This window comes from Bidens hawaiensis, unplaced genomic scaffold (genome assembly GCF_021521415.1).
Source record: "Bidens hawaiensis isolate Kalapana, Puna unplaced genomic scaffold, B.hawaiensis_p1.1 tig00009659_1, whole genome shotgun sequence".
In the NCBI taxonomy this organism is placed as follows: Eukaryota; Viridiplantae; Streptophyta; class Magnoliopsida; order Asterales; family Asteraceae; genus Bidens; species Bidens hawaiensis.
The window spans coordinates 318577-341515 of NW_027491724.1; the positions used below are offsets into that span (position 1 = coordinate 318577).

General features: G+C 34.4%; 2 protein-coding genes and 2 pseudogenes across 3 annotated transcripts; 3 read left to right on the plus strand and 1 right to left on the minus strand.

The window, feature by feature from the left end:
* Positions 1–351: 351 nt before the first annotated feature.
* LOC143533254 (F-box/FBD/LRR-repeat protein At1g13570-like) lies at positions 352–2200 on the plus strand. Its single transcript, XM_077028094.1, has 3 exons — positions 352–1113; positions 1688–1860; positions 1939–2200. The coding sequence occupies exons 1-3, from the start codon at positions 352–354 to the stop codon at positions 2198–2200; spliced, it is 1197 nt and encodes a 398-aa protein (XP_076884209.1).
* Positions 2201–3028: 828 nt separating this feature from the next.
* On the minus strand, positions 3029–3565 carry LOC143533255 (uncharacterized). The gene has a single exon (XM_077028095.1). The coding sequence runs from the start codon at positions 3563–3565 to the stop codon at positions 3029–3031; it is 537 nt and encodes a 178-aa protein (XP_076884210.1).
* Positions 3566–12488: 8923 nt separating this feature from the next.
* Positions 12489–13954, plus strand: LOC143533301 (F-box/FBD/LRR-repeat protein At1g13570-like; annotated as a pseudogene). The gene is made up of 3 exons (XR_013135328.1): positions 12489–13295; positions 13396–13563; positions 13648–13954. The product of XR_013135328.1 is annotated as an F-box/FBD/LRR-repeat protein At1g13570-like (transcript).
* A 3937-nt stretch (positions 13955–17891) lies between these two features.
* On the plus strand, positions 17892–19727 carry LOC143533281 (F-box/FBD/LRR-repeat protein At1g13570-like; annotated as a pseudogene).
* Positions 19728–22939: the final 3212 nt, after the last annotated feature.

Genomic DNA, 22939 nt, shown 5'->3' on the forward strand with positions numbered 1-22939 from the left:
TCTGCGAGGCAATAAACCCGTTGCATTTTAACTAACAAGACGTAACTGCTCACTCGATTTGGCCCTAATATTTTATCGTACATATGTAAAAATAAAATAGTTTAAAAGCAAAATAAATGGAACCATTACGAACCGAACCAAGCTTAGCTTGCTTTCTAACCTAGTCAAGCCGGCTCGACTCAGTTTCAATCCGAGCCATATCAAGCGAGCATTTTGAACAACCCTGACTAGAGTTTGTAATTAGATCATCTCAACTTGTATGCTTATGACTTTGTAAATTGAAGTTTAAATCTCTTTGTTTTGTGTTTTATGATCCAACAATATCTGTAATTTTTTCTTGTCAAAATAATAATGGAAGTGATTCACGGGACACGCAAAGCACCACAAGATTTCATTAGCCGTATGCCCGATAATGTGGTAACTAATATTCTTGATCGGTTGCCATTACAAGATGCAGTCAGGACTGCAAACCTTGAAAAGAAATGGAGGTTTAAGTGGACTTTGCTTAGCCAACTCGTGTTTGATGAGAGGTTCTATTTTTGTTTAATGGAAAGAAATGGCGACAGTAGTAAGTTTGGGAGAGTTATAAACAAGCTTCTTCTTCATATTAAAGGCGCAATAACAAAGTTTTCCCTATGCATATTCCACCAACTGGATGATGCAGATATTGCACATTGGATTCTGTTCTTGTCGGAAAAAGGAGTTAAAGATCTCACCATTTGTAACGAGGGTCCTCACCAACTTAAGATGCCTAGCCATCTTTTCTCTTGTTTAGAGTTGAAACATTTGAAACTTTATAATTGTTGCCTCAATCATCCACCTACTTTTCAAGGTTTTCCAAACCTATTGAGCTTAGAGCTGCGTCTGGTTCGATTTAAAAGTGACATTGGGGAGTTTATTACTTGCTGTCCCTCACTTGAGATATTGATTTCAACAAGCATATTAAAAGCAGTTTGGATAGCAAAACTTGAAAATATCAGAATATTATCTATATCTTTACCGTTGTGTGATCGTGACACTATGATGAGTTTTCAAAGTTGCAGTACGGTCTTTGAGCTTCTAGATTCTCTTCCAAAACTTCAAGAGCTAGAGTTGGATTTTCAAAACTGCAAGGTAATTCTAAGTTGTGTCTTTCAAGTAGGGTGTAAACGAGACGAGCCTTGTTTTGACTTATGAGGGCTTGAGCTAGAGCTCGAGCTCGGCTGTTTCGAGCTCTTTTTCTAAAACTCGAGCTCAGCTCATGAGTTGTTTGTTCAAGCTCGGGCTCAGCTTGCTTATTATATACATTTTTTAATTATTTTTATACATTTTGAGAAAAAAAACTTAAACTAGCCTAAGTTCAGCTCGAGCTCGTTTAGTACCTTAAACAAGCCAAAGCTTGGCTCGAACTCGGCTGTGAAGTGTTAACTTAACACACAAGTGCCCTAAAAGGGTAAACTTAAAAATAAACCAGGTTCATTAAGGCTCGACGAGCCTAAACGAGCTTCCCATACAAGGCTCGAGCTTGGTAATTAAACGAGCTTAGGCCGAGCTCGAAAAAGCTCGGCTCGTTTCGAGATTTTTATCGATCACGAGCAGTTCGGCTTGTTTGCATCCCTACTTCAAGTTTAATTATGTTTCTCATATTTTTTTTATCATAATATGATAAATAATAATACTTTCATAATCTAAATTGCTTTTCTTGTAGTTGATAGAAGATGGCGTTAACAAGAGGTTTTCTCCCGCCTTTCCCAGCCTCAAGGCTCTTAAATTATCAAGAGTATGTTTAGAAGATGGTATGAAGTTATCATGTGCCTTTGAATTGATTAGGAGTTTCCCGAATCTGCAGACTCTTGAAATCACAACATCTACACGGGTATGCATAATAATGCTTGCTTTATAATATAATATAATATTATATATAGTTTTGCATTTGAATACTAGTTGGTTATTCTTGCAGCATAACGGTGGGCCTCCACGGGCTGACTACAATAAAACGGGGCTGCTGCAGCTTCGAAGTGTGATATTTGAATATTCGAAAGGCTCAGAGAATGAATTATGTTTCTTAAAGTATTTACTTGTGCGTTCCCCTTTCCTAAAAAAGATTGTTATACGTCCCCACTGTTTCAGTACAATTACTTTGGATGGAAAGTTGGAGTTTGCTAGTAAGTTGCTGAAGGTGCATCGAGCTTCCCCTGTAGTTGATATCGATCTATCCTAAGTCTAGCTGTTTTAAACTTGCCCTTTTAAGATATTTGTATGAATTTATGGCCCCGTTGTGCTTAAATTAAGGGGACATTTTGTTGAACATGAGATTAGTTATGGTTTTAACATTCCACCTAGAAATTGTTTGCCCTCCGCCAACGGTCACAAAACTTGATGGATGAAGTCTGGCCTTTATAGATGCATTTAGGTTATGGTATTGATTTAGGCGAACTTTGTCATGTGCATATTTATGATATATGCTACAGTTGTATCTTTATTTTACTATGACTACTCGTGTTTGAAGTATGTTAAATTTTAGCCTACATGTTTTTAATCATTCTCACTTTAATAAGAAAGTCAGACACGCCGGACTAGCTAGCATTGCCTTAGGCGGCTCTCTGTGACTAAAAATAATGAATGGTCACACGCATTTGGACCAACCGGGAGTTGATATGTGTCATAAGTGGGCTAAATTTAGCCTACAAAACACTTAGTTAGCGGGTCTTCTTATAGGCTAAAAGAAGAGAAGTCGGCTTAGCCGACGTATATACGACCTGGTAATGACTGGAAACTTGCTAGTACTATAACTTTGATAAAAACCACTTTGCTTCACCTGTTCTTGCTTTAGGACTTCAAAACATTCGCTTAGACTCAATTAAAAGTGTTTGGTATGGTAATAGGATGATTTGTGATGAAAATGGTCGAGCTAGAGCTTCTATTTAGACACGATAAGACCTGTTTAGCAAAAAAAGTGCATTATGCAATTTTATACATTTTAAAAAATAATTGAAATTAAGACGCTCGAGTACATTATTTCTTTTCTTGATACATAAAACCATAACTGTCATGTTGTTAAAAGAGTCATTTTCATGTTTGATACTTGTGTTAATCGCGTCGTCTCTAACATGTTAAACACTTTAAGACACGAACTGACAGCAAAAACCGAACTACCTTTTCCACCTTGGACCATTAATCTCTGACTAACCACATCAACCGGCGTCCACACCAACTGCGAAGCTACGGCTGCACTTAATCCAGCCGCAGCATTCGCGATGGCAGCGGTGGTACAACCAAGATTGCTCTTGGTCATTTCTAGAGCTCCCATGTAAAGAGCTCTAGCCGGAATGGTGCCCATCAAAGAAGTCCCATATCCTCTATATAAACCTTTGAAGCCTTCATGTCTAAGAACCGAAACCGCCATCTTAAAGCACGGTGTATGTGTTACACAGACTTGTTGTCTTGTTTTCAACACGGCCATTGGATATAACATGCTTGAAACACCAGAAAACATAGCAGCACCAAGGAAGAAAAACTTGGATTTATCAAGCATTTCCCAGTGAATGTCATCTGGAAGATGCATGTATTTGGATCTTTGAGTCATCCTCCGCCAGCCCCACACTCATCTGCGGTAGTGATGATTTGGAGTACTGAGAATTATGCAACTTATAAGTGAGGGAGGGGGGGGGGGGGGGGTGCAGAATAGAAATAGATTTCGCGGCTAAGCGTTAAGTTTTGGCCGTTTGGTCTGGAAGGGGTCAAGTTAACATTTGGAGGGCGTAGGGGTCAATTTGATTCTACTAATTTTCTTTTGATTATTTATGCTTTTTTATGATGGTAATCACATCATATTTATTATTATTTGTGGAGTTTTCTATGAAGATTTTTATAAATGCTTATTTTGTACTCACATAGGTCTTAAATCTTGTGTGTTTGGTATTAGGTAATGGAATGAACGAAGGAATGAAATTGGCAAAGAAATGAAATGGACAAAGAAATGAAATGAATTATTATCATTTCATTGTCTTGTTTGGTTATCACACAGGAATGAAATGAATCATAACTCTATATATTATTTTATTAAATAGTAAACTATACACACATAATATTTTTGTCAATAAATGAAACGGTAATAAGATAATACGATATAATAATAAAAATATAATAATTGTTATAATTTAATAATAGTTATACTATAATAAAATAATAATGATGATATAATAATAATAATAATAATAATAATTGTTGATCATTTTTCATTCCATTTCATGAAGGAATGAAATAAAAACCACCTTTTACTAAGGAATCAAAAATATTATATATATAGAAGGAATTGCATTCCTTGGAATGATTCATTCCCTAGATGAATGGCAACCAAACTTGTTTTATTTCATTCATTTGGAATGTTACATTCCATTCTGTCTATCGTTACTTCATACCAAACACTGTCTTAAAGATTAACCAGTATTTTTTAAACAAAAAGTCATTCTTATTACTTTTTTTTACTTAACTTGCATTCAAATAAACAAAAATACTCTTTTCTCTTCTAGCAAAACTCCATCTATGTTAAGGTCTAAGTCAAGAAAATGTATTTTAGGTTCTGGTCCAATACCAAAAACACCCATGGCTTTTCTTGTCACACTCCAACTTAGGGCTCAGGAGTGTGACCAATAGTTGGTACCTGTTTTGTAAATGTATAAGAGTTTATGGGTTAATTTTAGCGGAAGACTTAAAGGTTTAATAAAATATTAATTTACATTGGAAAAATTACTTGGGAATTAAATACCCAAGTTAGTGTTTTACAAAATATTGTTTTCATATTACAACGATTATAATATTCAAAAATTGAGCCATTTTGATCTGCGAGCCTCTATCTCCTGATGACTCTAATCCTTGCATCTATTTATCAGGACTTAGTTACCTGCAAAGGGGAATAAAATACGTCAGTTGTGTGCTGGTGAATCGTTATGACTCTAAAAGCGTTTAAATAACAATCAAAATACAAATATAGTTTTCTTGACAAGCTCAGCAGATATATTGTTATCCCTGGTATTTGTAACATTGCCCTACACACACACAAGTCTCTGAGCCACGTAGCCCATACCGGAGAAACTATATATGAACATTAGCCTGCGGCCACGTAGCCTTTGACTGTATAGGCTTAACGGTTATGTTTGGATCCAGACACATGTGTATTTGGTCTGAGTTGTTTTTATTCTCTACTTTGTATTACAATGTTTTAGAGATCACGTAATCTCATGCAAATGTTTGACCGACTCTATAAGACAAACAACCAGTTTATCTTACAGAGTATAATATGTTTGACTGTTTATAAAGGTTTAACGTATTCACATGTATCGTCGGTGTGATTGATGAAAAACTTGTTTGATTGTGAATGATTTTTAACCTATAAACAAATAGGTTTGAATGATCACCTTGATGGTGTTTTCTTGTTTAGACTACAGACTTAAAGTCTGGTTTTTAACCTTGATTAGGTTTGTGAATGTTTGAAATCATGATTGTTTTTGTGTGACGTTTGATATAGCATGCTTTGGTCTAATAGAGTCTATCATGTTGGTAAACTTCTCCAGGTAAGTAAACGGGTCCCGCGGTTGATTGGGATTTGTACAAATTACTTACCTTAGGCAAGAAAAGTTTACTAATGATATCCCCCTTCCAGTTACTGCATGCCCGTCAAAATATAATTTTGTATAACATTACTCTTATAGAAGTAATGTTTATCAAAAACTATTTGTGAATGCATTTGAAAATACTTTCAAGGTTAAAGGCCATAGCCTTGACTGAGTCTAAGCTATCTATAATATGATTGAAATTGCTTAACTTAGATCCTACCTTAGTGAATGCTCGGGATACTAGTACTAAGGCAGAGTGATTGTTAGATTGGCGGAACTTGGCTTCTAACTCGCTTATCCTGATCAACGGTGTGACATCCCTCGATTTCGGGTCAAATTGTATTTATTTTGTATTTGTTTTTATGTTGTAAACCGACCCGATTTATATCCCGAACATTTCAAATATATAAAATATTGGATTTTATGTTACTAAAACATTCTCGCTTTTCTAATTTGAAAAACCCCTTTTACGGATTCGAAAACGGACTTAAAACGCTCAAGATACATCAAAAACGAACTTCCGGACGCGAACCGACGTGCAGACCAGCAGCCCCATCTTTTTTTTGTTGTTTTGTGACTTGTCTTGACCCCTCTTGCATGCAAACCTTGATATCACACCCCATGCTTGACCCTTCCAACCCACCCTATATATACACCCCTATCCCTTTCATTAATCCCTGCTCATTCATCTCTTTCTCTTCAAATTCTCAAGCATTCAAAGGTGTTCTTCATATTTTTTTGGCAGTTTGACTTTCCAAAGTCAAATTGACCATAGTCTTACATTATAATCAACTTGTTAACATTTATTTATACTTGAAGATTGTTATACAACATATATATAATAGCACCCTTTGTACCTTCGGTGGGCATTTCTTCGATCTCGGTCGGTTAAGTGTCCGGCCCATAAGACAAAGCTACATGGAGGACTCGTAGTAGTCCTTGATTACATATATTTTCTGTATCTAACCGTCAAACTTGTTATACTTGTTTAACTTCTGCTCATCTTAGTTCTATTTTACATTTTGAGTTCCATGGTTATGGGTTTGTAGAGATTAGCCTCGGTTATTCCGTAAATAGCTCCAACCCGGAAGCCGAACTCTTGTTTACTAGTTTGTTTAAATAGTTGTATAAACATGTTTTATGTAAGATTTGAGTTTCTAAAATCATTTTAATTAGTTCCATGGTTATGGGTTTGTAAAATCTAACCTCGGTCTTATCCCGAAACAAGATCCGAACCGGAAACCGAACTTTCGTTTAAAGACTTTGTTGTTGACTTTTTGTATGTAAAACTTTGGTATTATTATTTATAAATTATTTTATAAGTTCTATGATGTTTGGACATGTGGTAACCATTCTTGGCCTTATTCCAAGATAAAAACTGAACAAAACCGAACTAAACCAAGTTTACTCGCTTAACACACACAAGTGTGTTTTTAACCATTAAAGCTTATATATTTCTTTAAAAATACTTTATAAACTGATTTTAATTATTTTCACAAAGTACTCGGAATGTTGAATCCAACTTGATCTTATAACAAAGTTTGGACCGATTAAACCAAACACTCGCTTGACGGGCGTTGTTAGTTCTAAAACAATAGAACTACATACTTGGTTAAGTCTCTTTAAGATTTATTGAGTTATCTCATACATTTATTATTTTGGGAAAGTTGACTTTGGGTTTGGTCAAGTCACCAAGACCCGAACCGACCACCCGAACACTCGTTAAAACCCGTTTTAGTATCTATATTATAAAGGGACTTGCTTTCTTGCATTTTTACCCACCTTATTACTTAACATAGGTTGAGTAAAATTAAGGGCTAGATATTTTAACCCGGTTTCGAGCAAACTTACATTTTTAAAGGACTATTATTATAATTTCTTAAATATTTACATTTTAAACCTTAAACTTTAAATTGTTTACATTTCTTATCATTTATTTTCGTGTAAAAACTTCCAAGACAACTTTTCTAATACAAGACTTCTTCTCCTTTAGGCTTCGTTCGTTAAACTCATCGTTCCGGTTAATCTCCAAATCATCAAATCTTTCAAGTTTATTACTTGAACGTGAGTACTTTCATCCCCCGTTTTCAGTCTTTTATGTTTTTGGGGTGACATTGCAAACTTATTCAAATCCAAATGATTTATACTTGAGTCTTAAACCACAAACTTTATTTTATACTTTACTTAAATAAATGCTCGATTTGGTATTATATGCTTATATGCTTAAGTGCTAATGTGTTTACCGCTTTTGAATGGTTGATTCACAAAATCCGAGTATATTTGGCATCCCCTTATAGAAAGGTGTCGTTAATGTATTCTTATTAATGATTTCATACAAAATCCGAGTATATTTGGAATCCCCTTATAGAAAGGTGTCGTTAATGTATTCTTATTAACGATTTCATTTATCTAAATTGTTGCTATTATTTATTGTTTGGTATACAAGTTGTGGAAATTTCATATTATATATCTATTGTTCAAAAACTATGAAATTGCTCACCAACCTTTGTGTTGACAAATTCTATTTATGCAATGTTACAGGTTTGACTTTAGGTTGACTCGAGGACTTGAAGAAAAAACGTTATCAAGACTATTAGGATATTAGCAAAACGAACAATATATTATTATGATTTGAATTCGGTTATTGTATGAACAAGTTATGTGACTCTTTGTGTTTTTATGAATTTAAATGAGTTGATTAAATATTGTCACTTAATAGTGTCGTGTGCGATGAACAATCGGTTGCGCCCCGACGTTTCCGTCTTGGTCGGGGTGTGACAAACGGAATGTTAGAGCTTCGTTTCTTGCACGTTTCACGAGAAAACTGGACCTTGGAACTTCACAGCAACCTGGCACGTTCCCCAAGGCTAAGTATGTGTTTGTGATGGTGAATGTGGGATGAATGGGCTTCAAACCCGTTGCCCCCTTTTATAGGCAAAGTTTTGGGGACCGTCACGTAGCGCGATGGGCCTTTCATTAGGCGATCGCATAGCGCGACGCTGCAATTGATGAGGTGATGCCACGTGTGAACACGTGGTTGGCCACATGGCCCTGATTACTTAACCCGATCATCGCGTAGCGCGATGCCCCCTTACTCTTGGACCATCGCGTAGCGCGGCGCCCCTTTTTCTGATTTCTTGGGAAGCTGCATCGCGTAGCGCGATGATTCTGTTTATATGCCCATCGCGTAGCGCGATGGGTCTGGAAAACCAAAATTTTCATTTTCAACCCTCTTAGTTTCAGATTTGTCACTTTTTGCCCAAAATTGAACAGAGTATTTCCGAGATGTTACATTTCTCTTTATATATTCCCAACGTATGGATATAATAAAAACCCTCTTTACTTGTGAAAATCTGAAAACTTAATCACAACCATTGATCACTCCTCATCAAGGGGCCGATATACAAAGACGCTTTAAAGGTTAACAATACAATTAAATAATAATAACTTTTAAGTACATTAGAAGGGTAGTTTAGGAATCAATTTTCACACCATCTCTCTCTCTCTCTCAAATCATATTGATAAACATTTTTTCATCTACATTTCTTCCACTCTCTCTTCTAACTCTCTCTCTCTCTCTCTCTCTTCTCAATCATATTGATCTGAAAAGGAGAAGCCCGGGCGAAATGAGAAGGGCATAACCAAATCTAGAGGTAAAAATCAAAGATCGTCAGACAAAATAATGTGCTCACCACTCTCCAACCCATCTGTTCACCGTCTCGCCACGCCACTGTAATCAATCGATTGCCGATCGCCGAAAGTGATGGCGGTAGTTCCATGGCGGAATGTTTATAGGGAAATAAAAGTGTATTGTTTGTCGAATGAACAGGCATGGATATGAAGATAAAGAGGATGGAACATGTATAAAAAGTCAAATCCTATTGTTCTAAGTTCAAATTATTAATATTTATATTCTGTACCAAAAATTGAATTAATACAACGTTTTTTCGGTATGCTTACATATTTAGACTACATAATTTCAAATTAAGTGTACACATTTTTCAATAAGTTTACATATTTAGTGGTATTTTTTAAATTAAGAGTACATAATTCTTTTTACATGTTTACATATTTAGAAATAATTTAATAATTTTTTTTTCATTATGGAAGTATATTTAAATATATAATTTAACAGTTTTTTAGTACGTAAAAATGTTTAATTAAAATATTTACAAATTTTTAAATTAAGAGTACATACATTTGTAACATGTTTACATATTTAGAAGTAATTTACATTTTTTTCAATTTAAGGTTCATCTTTACATATTTTAATAATTAAGTTTATATGTCTTTAATATGTTTTCATATTTGGATATAGTTTAACATATCTGTTTTAATTATATTATACGGTCTGGTCCGGTTTTGTACGGTTGGTTTTTGATATAAACCGTAAACCAAACCGTTCACACCGGTTTGAAATTATTGAAACCGACCTACCGAAACTTGAAGAAAAAACCAACCGTTAAACCAAACTGATGACCGGTTTGGACGGTTTCACGGTTTCAAACCAAACTGTGAACACCCCTACTTCAAATGGCAAGTTGGCAACACTAAAATGGTGGTAGTAACAAAAGTAAATTAATTATATGAATAAAAATAAAAATCAATACTCATGTGGCTATAATTCTTTGAAGTCATCAACGTAAAGTACGGGTGATAAACTTAATTGGTTAAATCAAAGTTAGCTCTTGCCTCAAAGTTTTCTTTTCTTTTTTTTTCCTTTCTTTCTTTCCATCGGTTTAGATTACTGACGGGACATTGACTCACCCGATCATCTTCATTCAACACTCAGAAGGAAATCCATCTAGAAGGGAGTCAATGTAAACATGAATGTACAACGACAAACAACCTCAACCCAAAATATATATGGGTGAGGTATGAGATTTGTTTTATAGGTTTTATGGGTGTCGGGCATGTATGACATTTGATATAACTAATATCCGGCCCTATTATCCAAAACATACATACCCGCATAATAAATCACACAATAAACATGTATGACATTAGATATACTGGTCTCGACAATTGAGTAATCCACTAATTCATTAAAGAGGGGTTGCAGTTACTTTCGATGGTATTACATATTTGCATGTGGCATAAATTGCACGTTAAACAACATATAACTAAATCTTAACAATCTCACCCTTTATGTTGATTTACAGTTACGTGTGCCTAGATTTATAAAATTTTAGAAAAATAGTGATTTAATTTTCTTTTTGTAACTTTTAATTTTTAATCTTTATGTATCGAGAAATGCGGTTTTCGTCCATGTGGTTTGTCTAAATCTGCAGTTTTAGTCCAATAGTTTCAAATTTGCGATTTTCGTCTTGTGGTATCATTTCACTTGCAATAAACCCGACCCCACTAACTCCGTTAAGTCTGATCGTTAAACCTATCAGCGTGCCTCTCACGTGAGGGCCAATTTTGTCCATTTTTGTTCCCAAATACACCTCAGCCCCTCACGTGAGGGGCTTACGAATTAAGGTTGGGTTTATTTGAAGAGAAAAAGGACAAAACTGCCCCTCATGTGAGGGGCACGCAGATGGGTTTAACAATCATACTTAACGGGGTTAGTGGGGTCGGGTTTAATTGCAATTGAAATGAAGCCACAAAGACGAAAATCGCTGATTTAAAACTATTAAATTAAAACCGCAGAATTAGACAAACCACGTAAAGAAGAACCACATTTAACTTTTATATATTTACTTCCCATCCAATGTTAGTCGGTCAAAAGCTCATTGGCGGCAGAAAATCAAATTAATAAAAATATAATTATAAACAACAAAAGAAATAAAGATAAATATGTAGCAATAGAGAAAATAATTAAACAGGCGAGTCATTCCGCCGGTTCTTTATTTCAATGTTAGAACATGATGCTGAATCGTTATGTTTATGTTTGTGAATCTATTCTAGGGCTTGCAATATTCTTACTGCAATTTTTTTTTTACATTCTAATGCGTGCCGCTGTAAATGTCAATTTCTATCACTACTTTTATTTATGCTCACTATGTATATGTTAATTTCGGTTCTGTTTCGTCTAGGTTATTGCTCACCGCTATATGTGTGGGGCTAGGGCTGTAAACGAACATGAACACGAACATGGTCACAAGCACTTACCTAACACGATTTTATGTTTTTGTTCATTTATTAAGGAACTAAATAACAAAAATAAAATCGGTAGAACCTAGAGATTGAGGCTGGTGAATTCATCAATGTGAATAATGAAATTCTGTAAACGAATTGAACAAACACAAACAAGGGCATGCTCATGTTCGTTCATTTAACTTTAAATGAACACGAACGTTTAATCGAACAAATATTTACGTTCATGCTCGTTTATTTAAAAAATGAGCATTTGTGTTCGTTTGTTTAAAATCTAAACGAACATAGCTGAACAAAGATAAACGAACATATATGAACAAATGTAAATGAACACAAGCAAACATAAACGAACATAAATGAAAACACTTAAATGAACATAAAATAACAAATATAAAGCCTTTAAGTAGATGACTCATCTAGATAATATTTAATTATTTTCTATTAATACATAAACGAACATAATGAACGAACGGAGCATTCGTTCATGTTCGCTCGTTTAATTAAACGAACCAAATTTTTTGTTCATGTTCGTTTGTCTATTAAATAAACGAACATAAACGAATTTCCCGCCGCGCGGTTCACTAACAGTTAACTGAACGTTTGGTTCGTTTAGAGGCCTATATGTGGCATTGCGTCCACAACTTGTGGTCTCACATCAAACATATTCTTTATAAATTGACTTTTAAATCTCCTGCGTAGCTATTGTTTTGTCTATTATAATAGGTTTTATTCAATCAATTTATGTTTATGACTAATATATTATTGTCGTCTTGACGTCTTCTTGGTAGAATAATGGACGGGACACATAAAACTCCCAAGCTTGCACCAAAAGATTTCATTAGCAACATGCCAGATAACATGGTAACTAATATTCTCGATCGGTTGCCGTTACAAGATGCGGTGAGGACTGGTATCTTGTCGAGAAACTGGAGGTTTAAGTGGACTATGCTTACCCAACTCGTATTTGATGAGCAGTTCTTTTATTATTTATCAAATACACAAGACAGTATAAAAAGTTATGAGAGAATTGTTACCAGGCTTCTTTTTCATACTGAAGGTGCCATTACAAAGTTTCACCTCTCCATAGACGAGGAGTTTTACCCTATAGACGAGGAGTTTTACTCTCAGTTATATGTCGACGATATTAATCACTGGATTATGTTCTTGTCAAGAAACGGAATTAAGGATCTCACAATTTCGAAGAGCTCTGGAGCACCGCTTATGTTGCCTACCCATTTATTCTCTTGTTTAGATTTGAAACATTTGAAGCTTGCTTTGTGATGTTTCGATCCTCCAGCTAGTTTTCATGGTTTCCCAAATCTTTTGAGCTTAGAATTGCGACATGCAAAATTTGAAAGCGGGAAATTGGAGGAGTTTTTCACTCAGTGTCCCGTGCTTGAGATTTTGAACATGAATTATTCCCACCTTGACAGCCAAATGAAACTTGTTGACTTTTCGAAACTTGCAAATCTCAAAATATTATCCTTGTTTATGTGTAATCTTGACAATAGGTTGTTCATAACTTCCGGTTGTATCTTTGAGCTTGTGGGCTTTCTTCCAAACCTTCAATAGTTGCATTTGGATTTTGTTTTTTGCAAGGTAAGTCTTTCAAGTTTAAAATGTTCTCATCTTTTCATGTTCTCATAAAAATATTTTATATAATCTAAAGCGTTCATTTGACGTATCACTTTTCTTATAGATAACCGATGGTGGTGCTAAAAGGAGGTTCCCAATCGCATTTCCCTCTCTCGAGACTCTTAAATTAACAAGTATAGATTTAGACTTCGGTCTGAGTTTATCATGTGCTTTTGAAACGATATGGAGTTTCCCGAATCTGCAGACCCTTGAAATCTCTGCAGATGGTTGGGTATGCATTGACAGTATCGTGCTCCTGTATTGTAATCTCATATACATAGTTTCGCCTTTGAATACTAGTTGGTTATTCTTGCAGGATGCTGACTCGGCACCTACATTTTGTTCTCTAGAGATAGACTACAATACAAAGGCGATGTTGCAGCTTCAAAGTGTTGTGTTTACATATTCTTAAACTTCAGAGAACGAAGTGTGTTTGATTAAGTATTTACTTGCGTGCTCTCCTTACCTGAAAAAGATTGTTATTCGTCCACGGATGTTACCATCGTTCGATAATCAGTTTAAGTTTGCTAGGAAGTTGGTGAAGCTGCATCGAGCTTCCCCTGTAGTTGATATCGATCTATCCTAATTTTAGTTGTTTTAAACTTGTCTTTTATTTCCTGCATATTTGTGCTTGAATACGATGACATTTTTCTTCTGACTCTGGAACTTGTATGAATTTATTGTTTGGACCTATTTTATATCACCAGAAATTGTTTGCCCTCCACACTCGGTTACAAAACATGACCGATCAAGTCTGGCCTTTACTGATGCATTTTAGTGAGATGGTAAAAACAGTGATTCTCATGTTTATTATGAGCTGTGGACTCCAGTTGTAAAAAAGAATGTTTATGATTTAAGTCTCAGATGTATAGAGATTACAAGGAGAAAATGTGTTTTCAGAAACAGGTCAGAAAAGTCAACGTTGACTTTTAGGGACCAAAATGTCAAAAGAAGTCAAAGGTGGAGGGTTAATATTCAAACCTAAAGTCTGGAGATAGATTGCTAAATTTTTGTTATCGAGATGTTTATAAAGATTTGGGTATGTTACGTGGGTGTGGTTTTGGATGATTTAAATTGCTTGTTATGCAGAAACAACACGGAAACGTCACAACATCTTATGGTCCATCGTATTGTCTTAAAGTGGATATGAACGGTTATACATGAATGGGCCAAATTACCAAGATGAGCCAACTTTAGTACGGTGGAGGAGATATTTGATTACCCAAGAAAAAATATCAAGAATAAGGAGGAATGTCTCGCGGTTCAATCTATATCACATGTTGAATGATTTGGAAATCTACAAATAACCTCATTTTTAATAGCGAGCCTTTTCAAATGTCCAAAGTGGTGAACGACATCCAAAATCCGCGCCCTTCATGTGGGTGAAACATCTTAGTAAGAGGTCGAGCCTTGAATGAGAGAAATGGTGTAATATTTGGTCGGGTTTGACCGAATATTTCCAGTTCCGGGTACGGCTCCGGGGAGAAATCTAATATCTGGTCGTACCCGCAGGTAGGATACTAATAGGAACCGGTTCCGAGTCAATTACACCGAACTCTATATCTAAGTCTAAGAATTCCTCATGTGTTTCTTGAGCCAAGAGTCTTCCCCACAAACATGTATAATTAGTAGCAGCTTCTTCACCGATGAGACTCCTAATCGCAACCTTTGCCACCAGACCCATTCAATCAAAAAATTACAAAACCCACTACATGAGTAGGGTGTATGACATTCAAACCACATGATAAAACCGTCGTCACCCAATGTGAGTTGGGTGCATGACTTCATTTTATGACAAATGTTTGTCACATAAAATTGATTCTATGGCAAAGGTTGGAAAATTAAAATGAATTAATAATTAACTTATCACACATGGGGTAGGTGCTGTTAGTGTTTTTCTAGTTTATGGGCATCTAAGGGTAAAAATTATGCGGGGGTGTAGGATTTGTTGATGCATGAGTAGTTCCCATGGGTGCTCATTCCCCCCTAATTGATTTTGAACAATTGATCATCATTCAATGTAAAACTAACAAACATTGACTCGCTAAGGATTAGGCTAAACTTACCCCCCCCCTACCCCACCCCCCCTACTTGTCATATCCTCTACTTTAAACTTTCAATTCCTTTAATAATTTTATTTAACATATTGTTACCCACTAACATTTTTTTTTTCATTTTATGGTCTCTTTAAAAAATTTAGTCATAAACAATAAATTTTTTTATTTTTATTGAACTCTCTTTTTTTTTATGTGTTTATTACCCATGAATATAATATACATATTTATTATTATACTAATAATGATACCATTCAAATTAAAAGAAATGCTAATAATATTTACACTATTTATACTAATAAAAATAAATTAATATTAACTTAATAGTTTAGTTTGATAGATATTTAATGAAGACTATTAATATTAAGTGAAAAAGCTATTAGATGAACTAATATATATGTAAATAATGTTAAGGGAAATGGTAATTGATTTCACAAGATTATTGAACCATTGCTTTCAACTTGTTGCTCATTCCAAGAATTAAAAGGAACCGCTATCTCACAAAAAAGAATGAACTTGTAGAACCCGTACATACGGGTTGTAATTTTTAGTTAATTATAATGACTTAAATTTGGTTATTATTAATAGAAATCTCATGGTTGTTGGTTTTGATAAGATAGAATCTTTTCAAAATTTGGTCATGAATCAGAATTTTGATTACATCCTTTTGTTATATCATATAACTCTTATATGATATTATGACAATTAGAGATTTTACTGCCATATTTGTAAATTTTATCTTAAATTTACATAATCGAAACCTTTAAAAGCTCTCTGGTTGTTTCCTACATTCTTTCTAACCACCGGATTGTTTTATTTGTAAATGGAGACTTCTCATGCATTTAACACGGATTCACGGTATGAGTCTCACCAAACTCAGATAGCCCTTAAACGGGTTATAATATTTCATTAAATTAAAAATTAATCTCACCAAATATTTGATATGAAAAACCTATAAAATAGGGGTATATTAAAATTAATATGTGATTTTTTAAAAAAAAGATATTATTTATAATTAAGAAACAATTTTAATTATAGTAAAAAAAAATAATCGGGTCACGAGCCTCACCAAACCAGATAGCTTTTAAATCAGGTTATAACATTTTTTTTTATGAAACCCTTTCATTATCAAATCCCAAGTATATTATTTACACGATTTTATCCCCCGTATTACGAGGGTTGTTTTACATTATTCGTTTTTAATTTTTATATATGTATATTTGGATTTTAATTTTATTTATTATAAGAAAGCTAATAATTAATATACTTGAGGTTTGATGATAAAATGGTTTCACAAAAAAATGATATGTTATAATCCGGTTTAAAAGCTATCTGGGTTTGGTGATACCCATTACCCGTTTATTTTCTTTATTATAAAATTGTTTCTTAATTATAAATAATATATATATTTTTAAATAAAATAGGATATTATTTTTTAGTATATTCCTATTTTGTAGGATTTTCATATCAAATATTTGATAAGATTATTTTTTAATATAATGAGATTTTATAACCCGTTTAAGAGCTATCTGGGTTTGGTGAGACCATTACCCGTGAATCCAGGTCAATGTGTGAGAAGCCTTCATTTACCAATAAAGTAATCTGATGGCTTGAGAGAATGGTTATTTTACATTTTTCGTTTTTTATTTATTTTTTAAATTTTAATTTTCTTTATTGTAAGAAAGTTAATAATATACTTAGGCTTTGATGATAAAAGGGTTTCATAAATAAATGATATGTTATAACTTGTTTAAAAGCTATCTGGATTTGGTGATCCATGACCCGCTTATGTTTTTTACTATAAAATTGTTTATTAATTATAAATAATATCTTTTTCTTTTTAAATTGAATATTAAATTTTAGTATATCCGTATTTTATAGGATTTTCATATCAAATAATTGGTAAGATTAATTTTTAATTTAATGAGATGTTATAACCCGTTTAAGAGGTATCCGTTTTTGGTAAGACCCATACCCATGAATTTGGGTTAAATCAATAAGAGGCCTCCATTTAAAAATCAAGAAATCTGGTGGCTTCCATAAAAGAGGGGAGCGACCACATCGCGACACATAGGATTTTAGGGGTTTCGTTTATATATATTATATAGATTTGCTTACAATAAATAAAATTTAAATTCAAAAAAAATATATTTATATAAATATTATTAACGAATAATATAAAACAACCCTGTAATACAAGGATAGAATGTAGTTGTTAATATTTTTTAATAATATGGGCCAGCTGCTAAATAAGCCCAAAACTGAAGCAATGGCCGATGGTCTCATTCAACCTAATCATTTTAATTAACCTAATCGTAGCCATCACTGTTCACTCGTCGGTTTCAACTTTCCAGGTAATTATTCGAATATGTTTCAATGCTTAGAAATTGATTCTAGAATCTATGTTTAAATATTGAACTTTAAATATGTGTTTTGGTTCATTAAATTTTTAAATATGCATGGATATGCGTTTATGATTGATATGTGTTTTCTTATAATTAGAACAATGGATCTCATTCATGGAACACATAAGTGTAGGTCCCGAAATCGAATCCGATAATGAACGGTTTTGTTCTTGATAACCTCTCGAGACGGGTTCGGTAAATCAAACGACCAAACATAAATAATATAAAGATAAAATAAATGAACGATCTCGTTGTCGGTTAAAGATTTGATATATTAAACACGAACCGACCCACCCAAGGTGAGCTCCCCTTGGGTGGATGACTTACACCATACAAACACACACATAATAAAAACATTGAAGTCCTATTTATAGCTAAACAAACATTCTAACATTCTAGAAGCTTTCTCGTTAAACTTGAACGTGTGTCGAAGTTCTCGTCTTGTGTCCGGATTTCTCGTCCACTTTAATTATTATCTTGACCGTAAATATATAACGGGTTTTATACTTTGATATCGCAAGTCATATTTTTTTGGCCTTACAATAAGGCATCCAAGTTTGAACCAGAGGATTTTATCAGCGGCATGCCCGATAATGTGATAACTAATATTCTGCATCGGTTGCCGTTACAAGATGCAGTGAAGACTGATATATTGTCAAGAACGTGGAGGTTTAAGTGGACTATGCTTAGCCAACTTGTGTTGGATGACAACTTCTTTCGATATTTAATAGCACGAGAAGGCGCAAGCAATATTCATTGGATTATAAATGGGCTTCTTCTTTTTCTTAAGAGGAGATGTTACAAAGTGCGTCCTCTCCATAGACAGCCATGTTTACTCCGTATTGGATATCGAAGATATTAATCATTTGATTTTGTTCTTGTCAAGAAACGGAATCAAGGATCTCACTATTAGGAATGTATCACCTCCAATTCCTAAGGTGCCTATCCATCTTTTCTTATGTCTAGGGTTGACACATTTGAAGCTTTTTAGTTGTTCTATTCATCCTCCAACTAGTTTTTCCGGTTTTCCAAACCTATTGAGCTTAGAGTTGTTAGCGGTACAATGTGAAAGCAGACAATTTGAGCAGATTATTACACAATGTCCGTTGCTTGAGATTTTGAAGTTGAATGTTTCCTGCAAAGTGAATCTAAATGAGATTGCCCAACTCGCAAATCTCAAAACTCTATCTTTGTTTTTGTGTAATCTTGAGAATAGCGCCAACGTAAGTTCTAGCACTATCTTTGAGCTTTTCAGGTTTCTTCCAAAACTTCAAGAGCTTCATTTGGATTTTCTATGTTGCGTGGTAAGCGTAAGTTGGTTAGTTGTGTTATTCATTATATTGTTACAAGGCCTTATGAATTTTTCATATAGGTGAGAGAAGGTGGTGCTAAAGAGAGATTGCCTACTGGCTTTCCATGCCTCAAGGCTCTTAAATTAACAAATATGGATTTTCACAATGCTGATATGCAATCTTGTGTTTTTGAAATGATTAAACACTTACCGAGTCTGCAGACCCTTGAAATCACAGCATGTTATTGTCAGGTATGTATCGTATTTGCTCATTTTACATTCTCTTATATAGGTTTTCATTTGTACACTCGCGAATCAGCTATGTAATTCTGCACTTTAAATGCTAGATATTCTTGAGGGACAACACGATGCATGCAAATTGTTCTCCAGAGGTAGACTACAATACAACCGAGCCATTGCAGCTTCGGAGTGCAAGGTTTATAGATTTGGAAGGTTCAGAGTAGATTTGGAAGGTTCAGAGGATGAAGTATGTTCAATGAAGTATTTACTTGCGTGTTCCCCTTTTCTGAAAAAGATTGCAATTCACCCCCACCAATCTATGGCATCCAATAAGCAGTTGATGCTTGCTACGAAGTTGTTGAAGCTCCAGCGAGCCTACCCCTTAGTTGACATCGGTCTGTACTGATTTAGTTGGCTTGAACTTATCTTTTATTTACTGCGTATTTTTATGAATTTATGGTCCTTAATTTTGTGTAATGTGCTTTAAGTGACCTCAGAACTTATCCTTTACATGTTGCATATTTTCTTCTTTTCATCAGTGTTATCCCTTTATAATTATGTTGATTTGTAGGTGTTCTTTGTTTTAAGTTTTGGTTTTGATGTAGTTTCTAGCTTCTTATAATTTTCATTTTTTTTAAATAGAAATCACTATAATAGCCTATTTGACTAATCATGTAAACCAAAAGAGATTATTAACTTTGTTATCTAATAGAAAATAAGTTCTCGATGTCCGCAATTTTTTTATAGAGCTTGTAATGCGCCTCTGCCAGAGAGGACCACACGTAAAATGTAAACCGTGAACTTAACTGGAGTCTTTGGTAAAAATGGTATACGCTCGGTTGGGCACACGGATTTGAATGAAACCTAAAGTTATTTGGCTGCTGTCTGAGCTATGTTGATAGTTAACAAAAGAAATGATTGGCTGCTAGATAATAAGACTTTCTTGAGCTGTAAATTTTCAACACTCTGGTTGGATGCAAAAGTAATGCTTTGGTAGGCTGCAAAATCATACTTTGGGAGTTTGATAGGTTACAATCTAGTGGGATGTGAATTAGTTCACAAAAGTGGTAGAGCATTCTGGTAGCATCTCTCTATCTTCATGTTATAATTACACTAAACATTATATTTTCTCTCTTTATTTTAATTAAATAATAATTTTATATACATTTATCAGTACTATTCCCTCTCATCCATTCACAACCATTTTAAAAAAACATTAAAAAATTATAGATGATGAATAGTGTTTCTTTAATTTTACTCATCAACCAAAGTTTCTATATCTCCTTAGCTCACAACTACTCTATATAATATAGTGAACCCACTCACAAAAATATAGAAGACCTTGTAATTGCTAGATAGTATAAAAAATGAAGGGCTACAAATTTTCATTATATAATTTTCACCCTAACCATTCACATAATAGTGAAATTTTATATAACTACTTAAAACTTAAAAGGTTATTCAAACTTAATAAGGCAAACGAGTTTTGGATTTAAATGGGTATTCTGTTTTTTTTTTTTTTTTCGAAAATAATTATCTCATTAAACTCAAAACTATTACAATAAAGTGACAGACATTATGATTGGTTTTTCGATATTAGTTGCATGATCTACCGCCTGTATATGCCTTGTTATTCACCGTCAACCATTCAAATCTGAAACAACTTAAAGTAGGATTTTAGCTAGAACCCCACCAGGGAAGTTGCCAATGGACCTTGGTAGTTGGTACCGGGTTGGCTTAGGCCTTTATCGAGCTTGTGACTGTGGATTGGCATCCATGCGCCAATATAAAGGGCGTGCGAGGTTGGGAGGGGGGCTTATCTCTCTCCTATTAAATGTACGTAACACCAATCAGGGCTCAAAATGGCAATATCCATCCTATTTCAATCATCACGTTCTTTTTTTAACTAGTTAATTAAACCACGACGCTCTTATTAAAGGGTGGTTAGTTAAAGCCTACTCACGTGACAGTGACATGGCATTGATGTGGCGTTTTAACCAGCCTTGCTAGTTAAACCATAACACATAGCCTCACTGTTTGTCGAGTGAACCATGATATATTTGCAATCAAGAACTATAGTGTTATCCGTGAGCCTTGCCTTAAACAAATTGAACCACTACAAGCCTAACTTACCAAACCATAATTTGGATTACATTCATTATGTTATATGATATTTTGATTAGTTGAGATATTTTAGGTTTTCTTTTTTTAAATTACTTCTAAATCTACTTCTAAATTTTGATTAGTTAAGATTCATTAATTATCAGACTCGAACTCATACCTGATCACTAGCCTTTTGGTAAGCCGTAGGTAAAAGATTTTATTTTGTGCTGTAGATTGTTAATACAAGTTTATGTGTTGTCGTTATATTCGTCCTCTCAATTTATCCAATAATATTGTGTCATGCAGTGCTGATTGTACACTCGCTGAAGCCACCTAAGACAGTTGTGGTTGACTTCGATGAATTTATGATTTTCTTTTATTTTTTTTAGTATAACACAATAATGTAAACTAGAAAATAATGTTAAAAAAAAAACAAAACATTAAACATCATAAAAACATAAAAAAAAGTTACAAATTTAATTAAAAAATCATTAAACCTAAAAACATTAAAAAAGACATTTATTTCCTATAGTCGTCGCCTCTTGTTGTTCGCCTTCGTTCTTGATCTGCTTTGATTTCCTCTAGAACAAGCGCATGTTCTTGTTCAAATACCTCTCAACACATAAGATCGAGGTTGCTAAAGTGCTTGGTAAGAAAGTCTAACTTCCTAAACCTTCTTTTGAAACTTTCACCTTTGGCCGGTACCTTGATACTGCTCGATATTTTGTGGACGTCTTCGACAAATTTCTGATCGACATTGGTACTTGTGGTGGTTGATCTTCTTCCCTGTTCCTTCCCATTTTCTCGGTTCCTTCCAATTGGACGACATAGGACTTGTGGTTAATCTTTTTGCTCAACCACGTTTAGGTCGGTCCCTACATGAGCATCGGAGCTACTAGATGAGACTTATGCACCAAACAAAGTAGTTTTTGTATTCTTTGGCATTGAGCCACCCTCGTTCGGTGCAACTAACTCGACCCATTTCGCGAACGACTTGAGTATTTGCCACAAGGAGTCCCCGCCCCAAGTTTTACCGTCCGGTACTTGTTGAACACTTCGGCTTTCCATTCGTCACATGTGAATTTGTAGACTTGAAGATCATTACTCCCGCTCGCTCACATTCGACGGCTGTTTTTGTTTTGTAAATTTGTAAAATGTCTGACAAATTTGCAAGTTTTGGACCATCTTCCCAATATCATATTGTTAGTATGGTCTGTACTGCTCACCATCGTGTAGAACTCTCGCACTTTGCCCCAAAAATATATGGTGCCTTTGATAGTCCCCTGCAATTGAATAAAGATTAACAAATGTTAAAAATATATTTTTAAAATTTATACGAAACAAAAAAAAAGGTTAAACGGCATGTTGACCTTGGGACATTTCAACTCAAGCACAACACAAAGCCGTTTTCTCCTCTTTTGTCAAAGGAGTTGTTTTTCTTTTTGGAACGATCTCCTCGGCCGCTCGGCTCGGCTTCCTGCTACTCCTTGGTTCTTTTTTTTGGGCTCGTTTGCC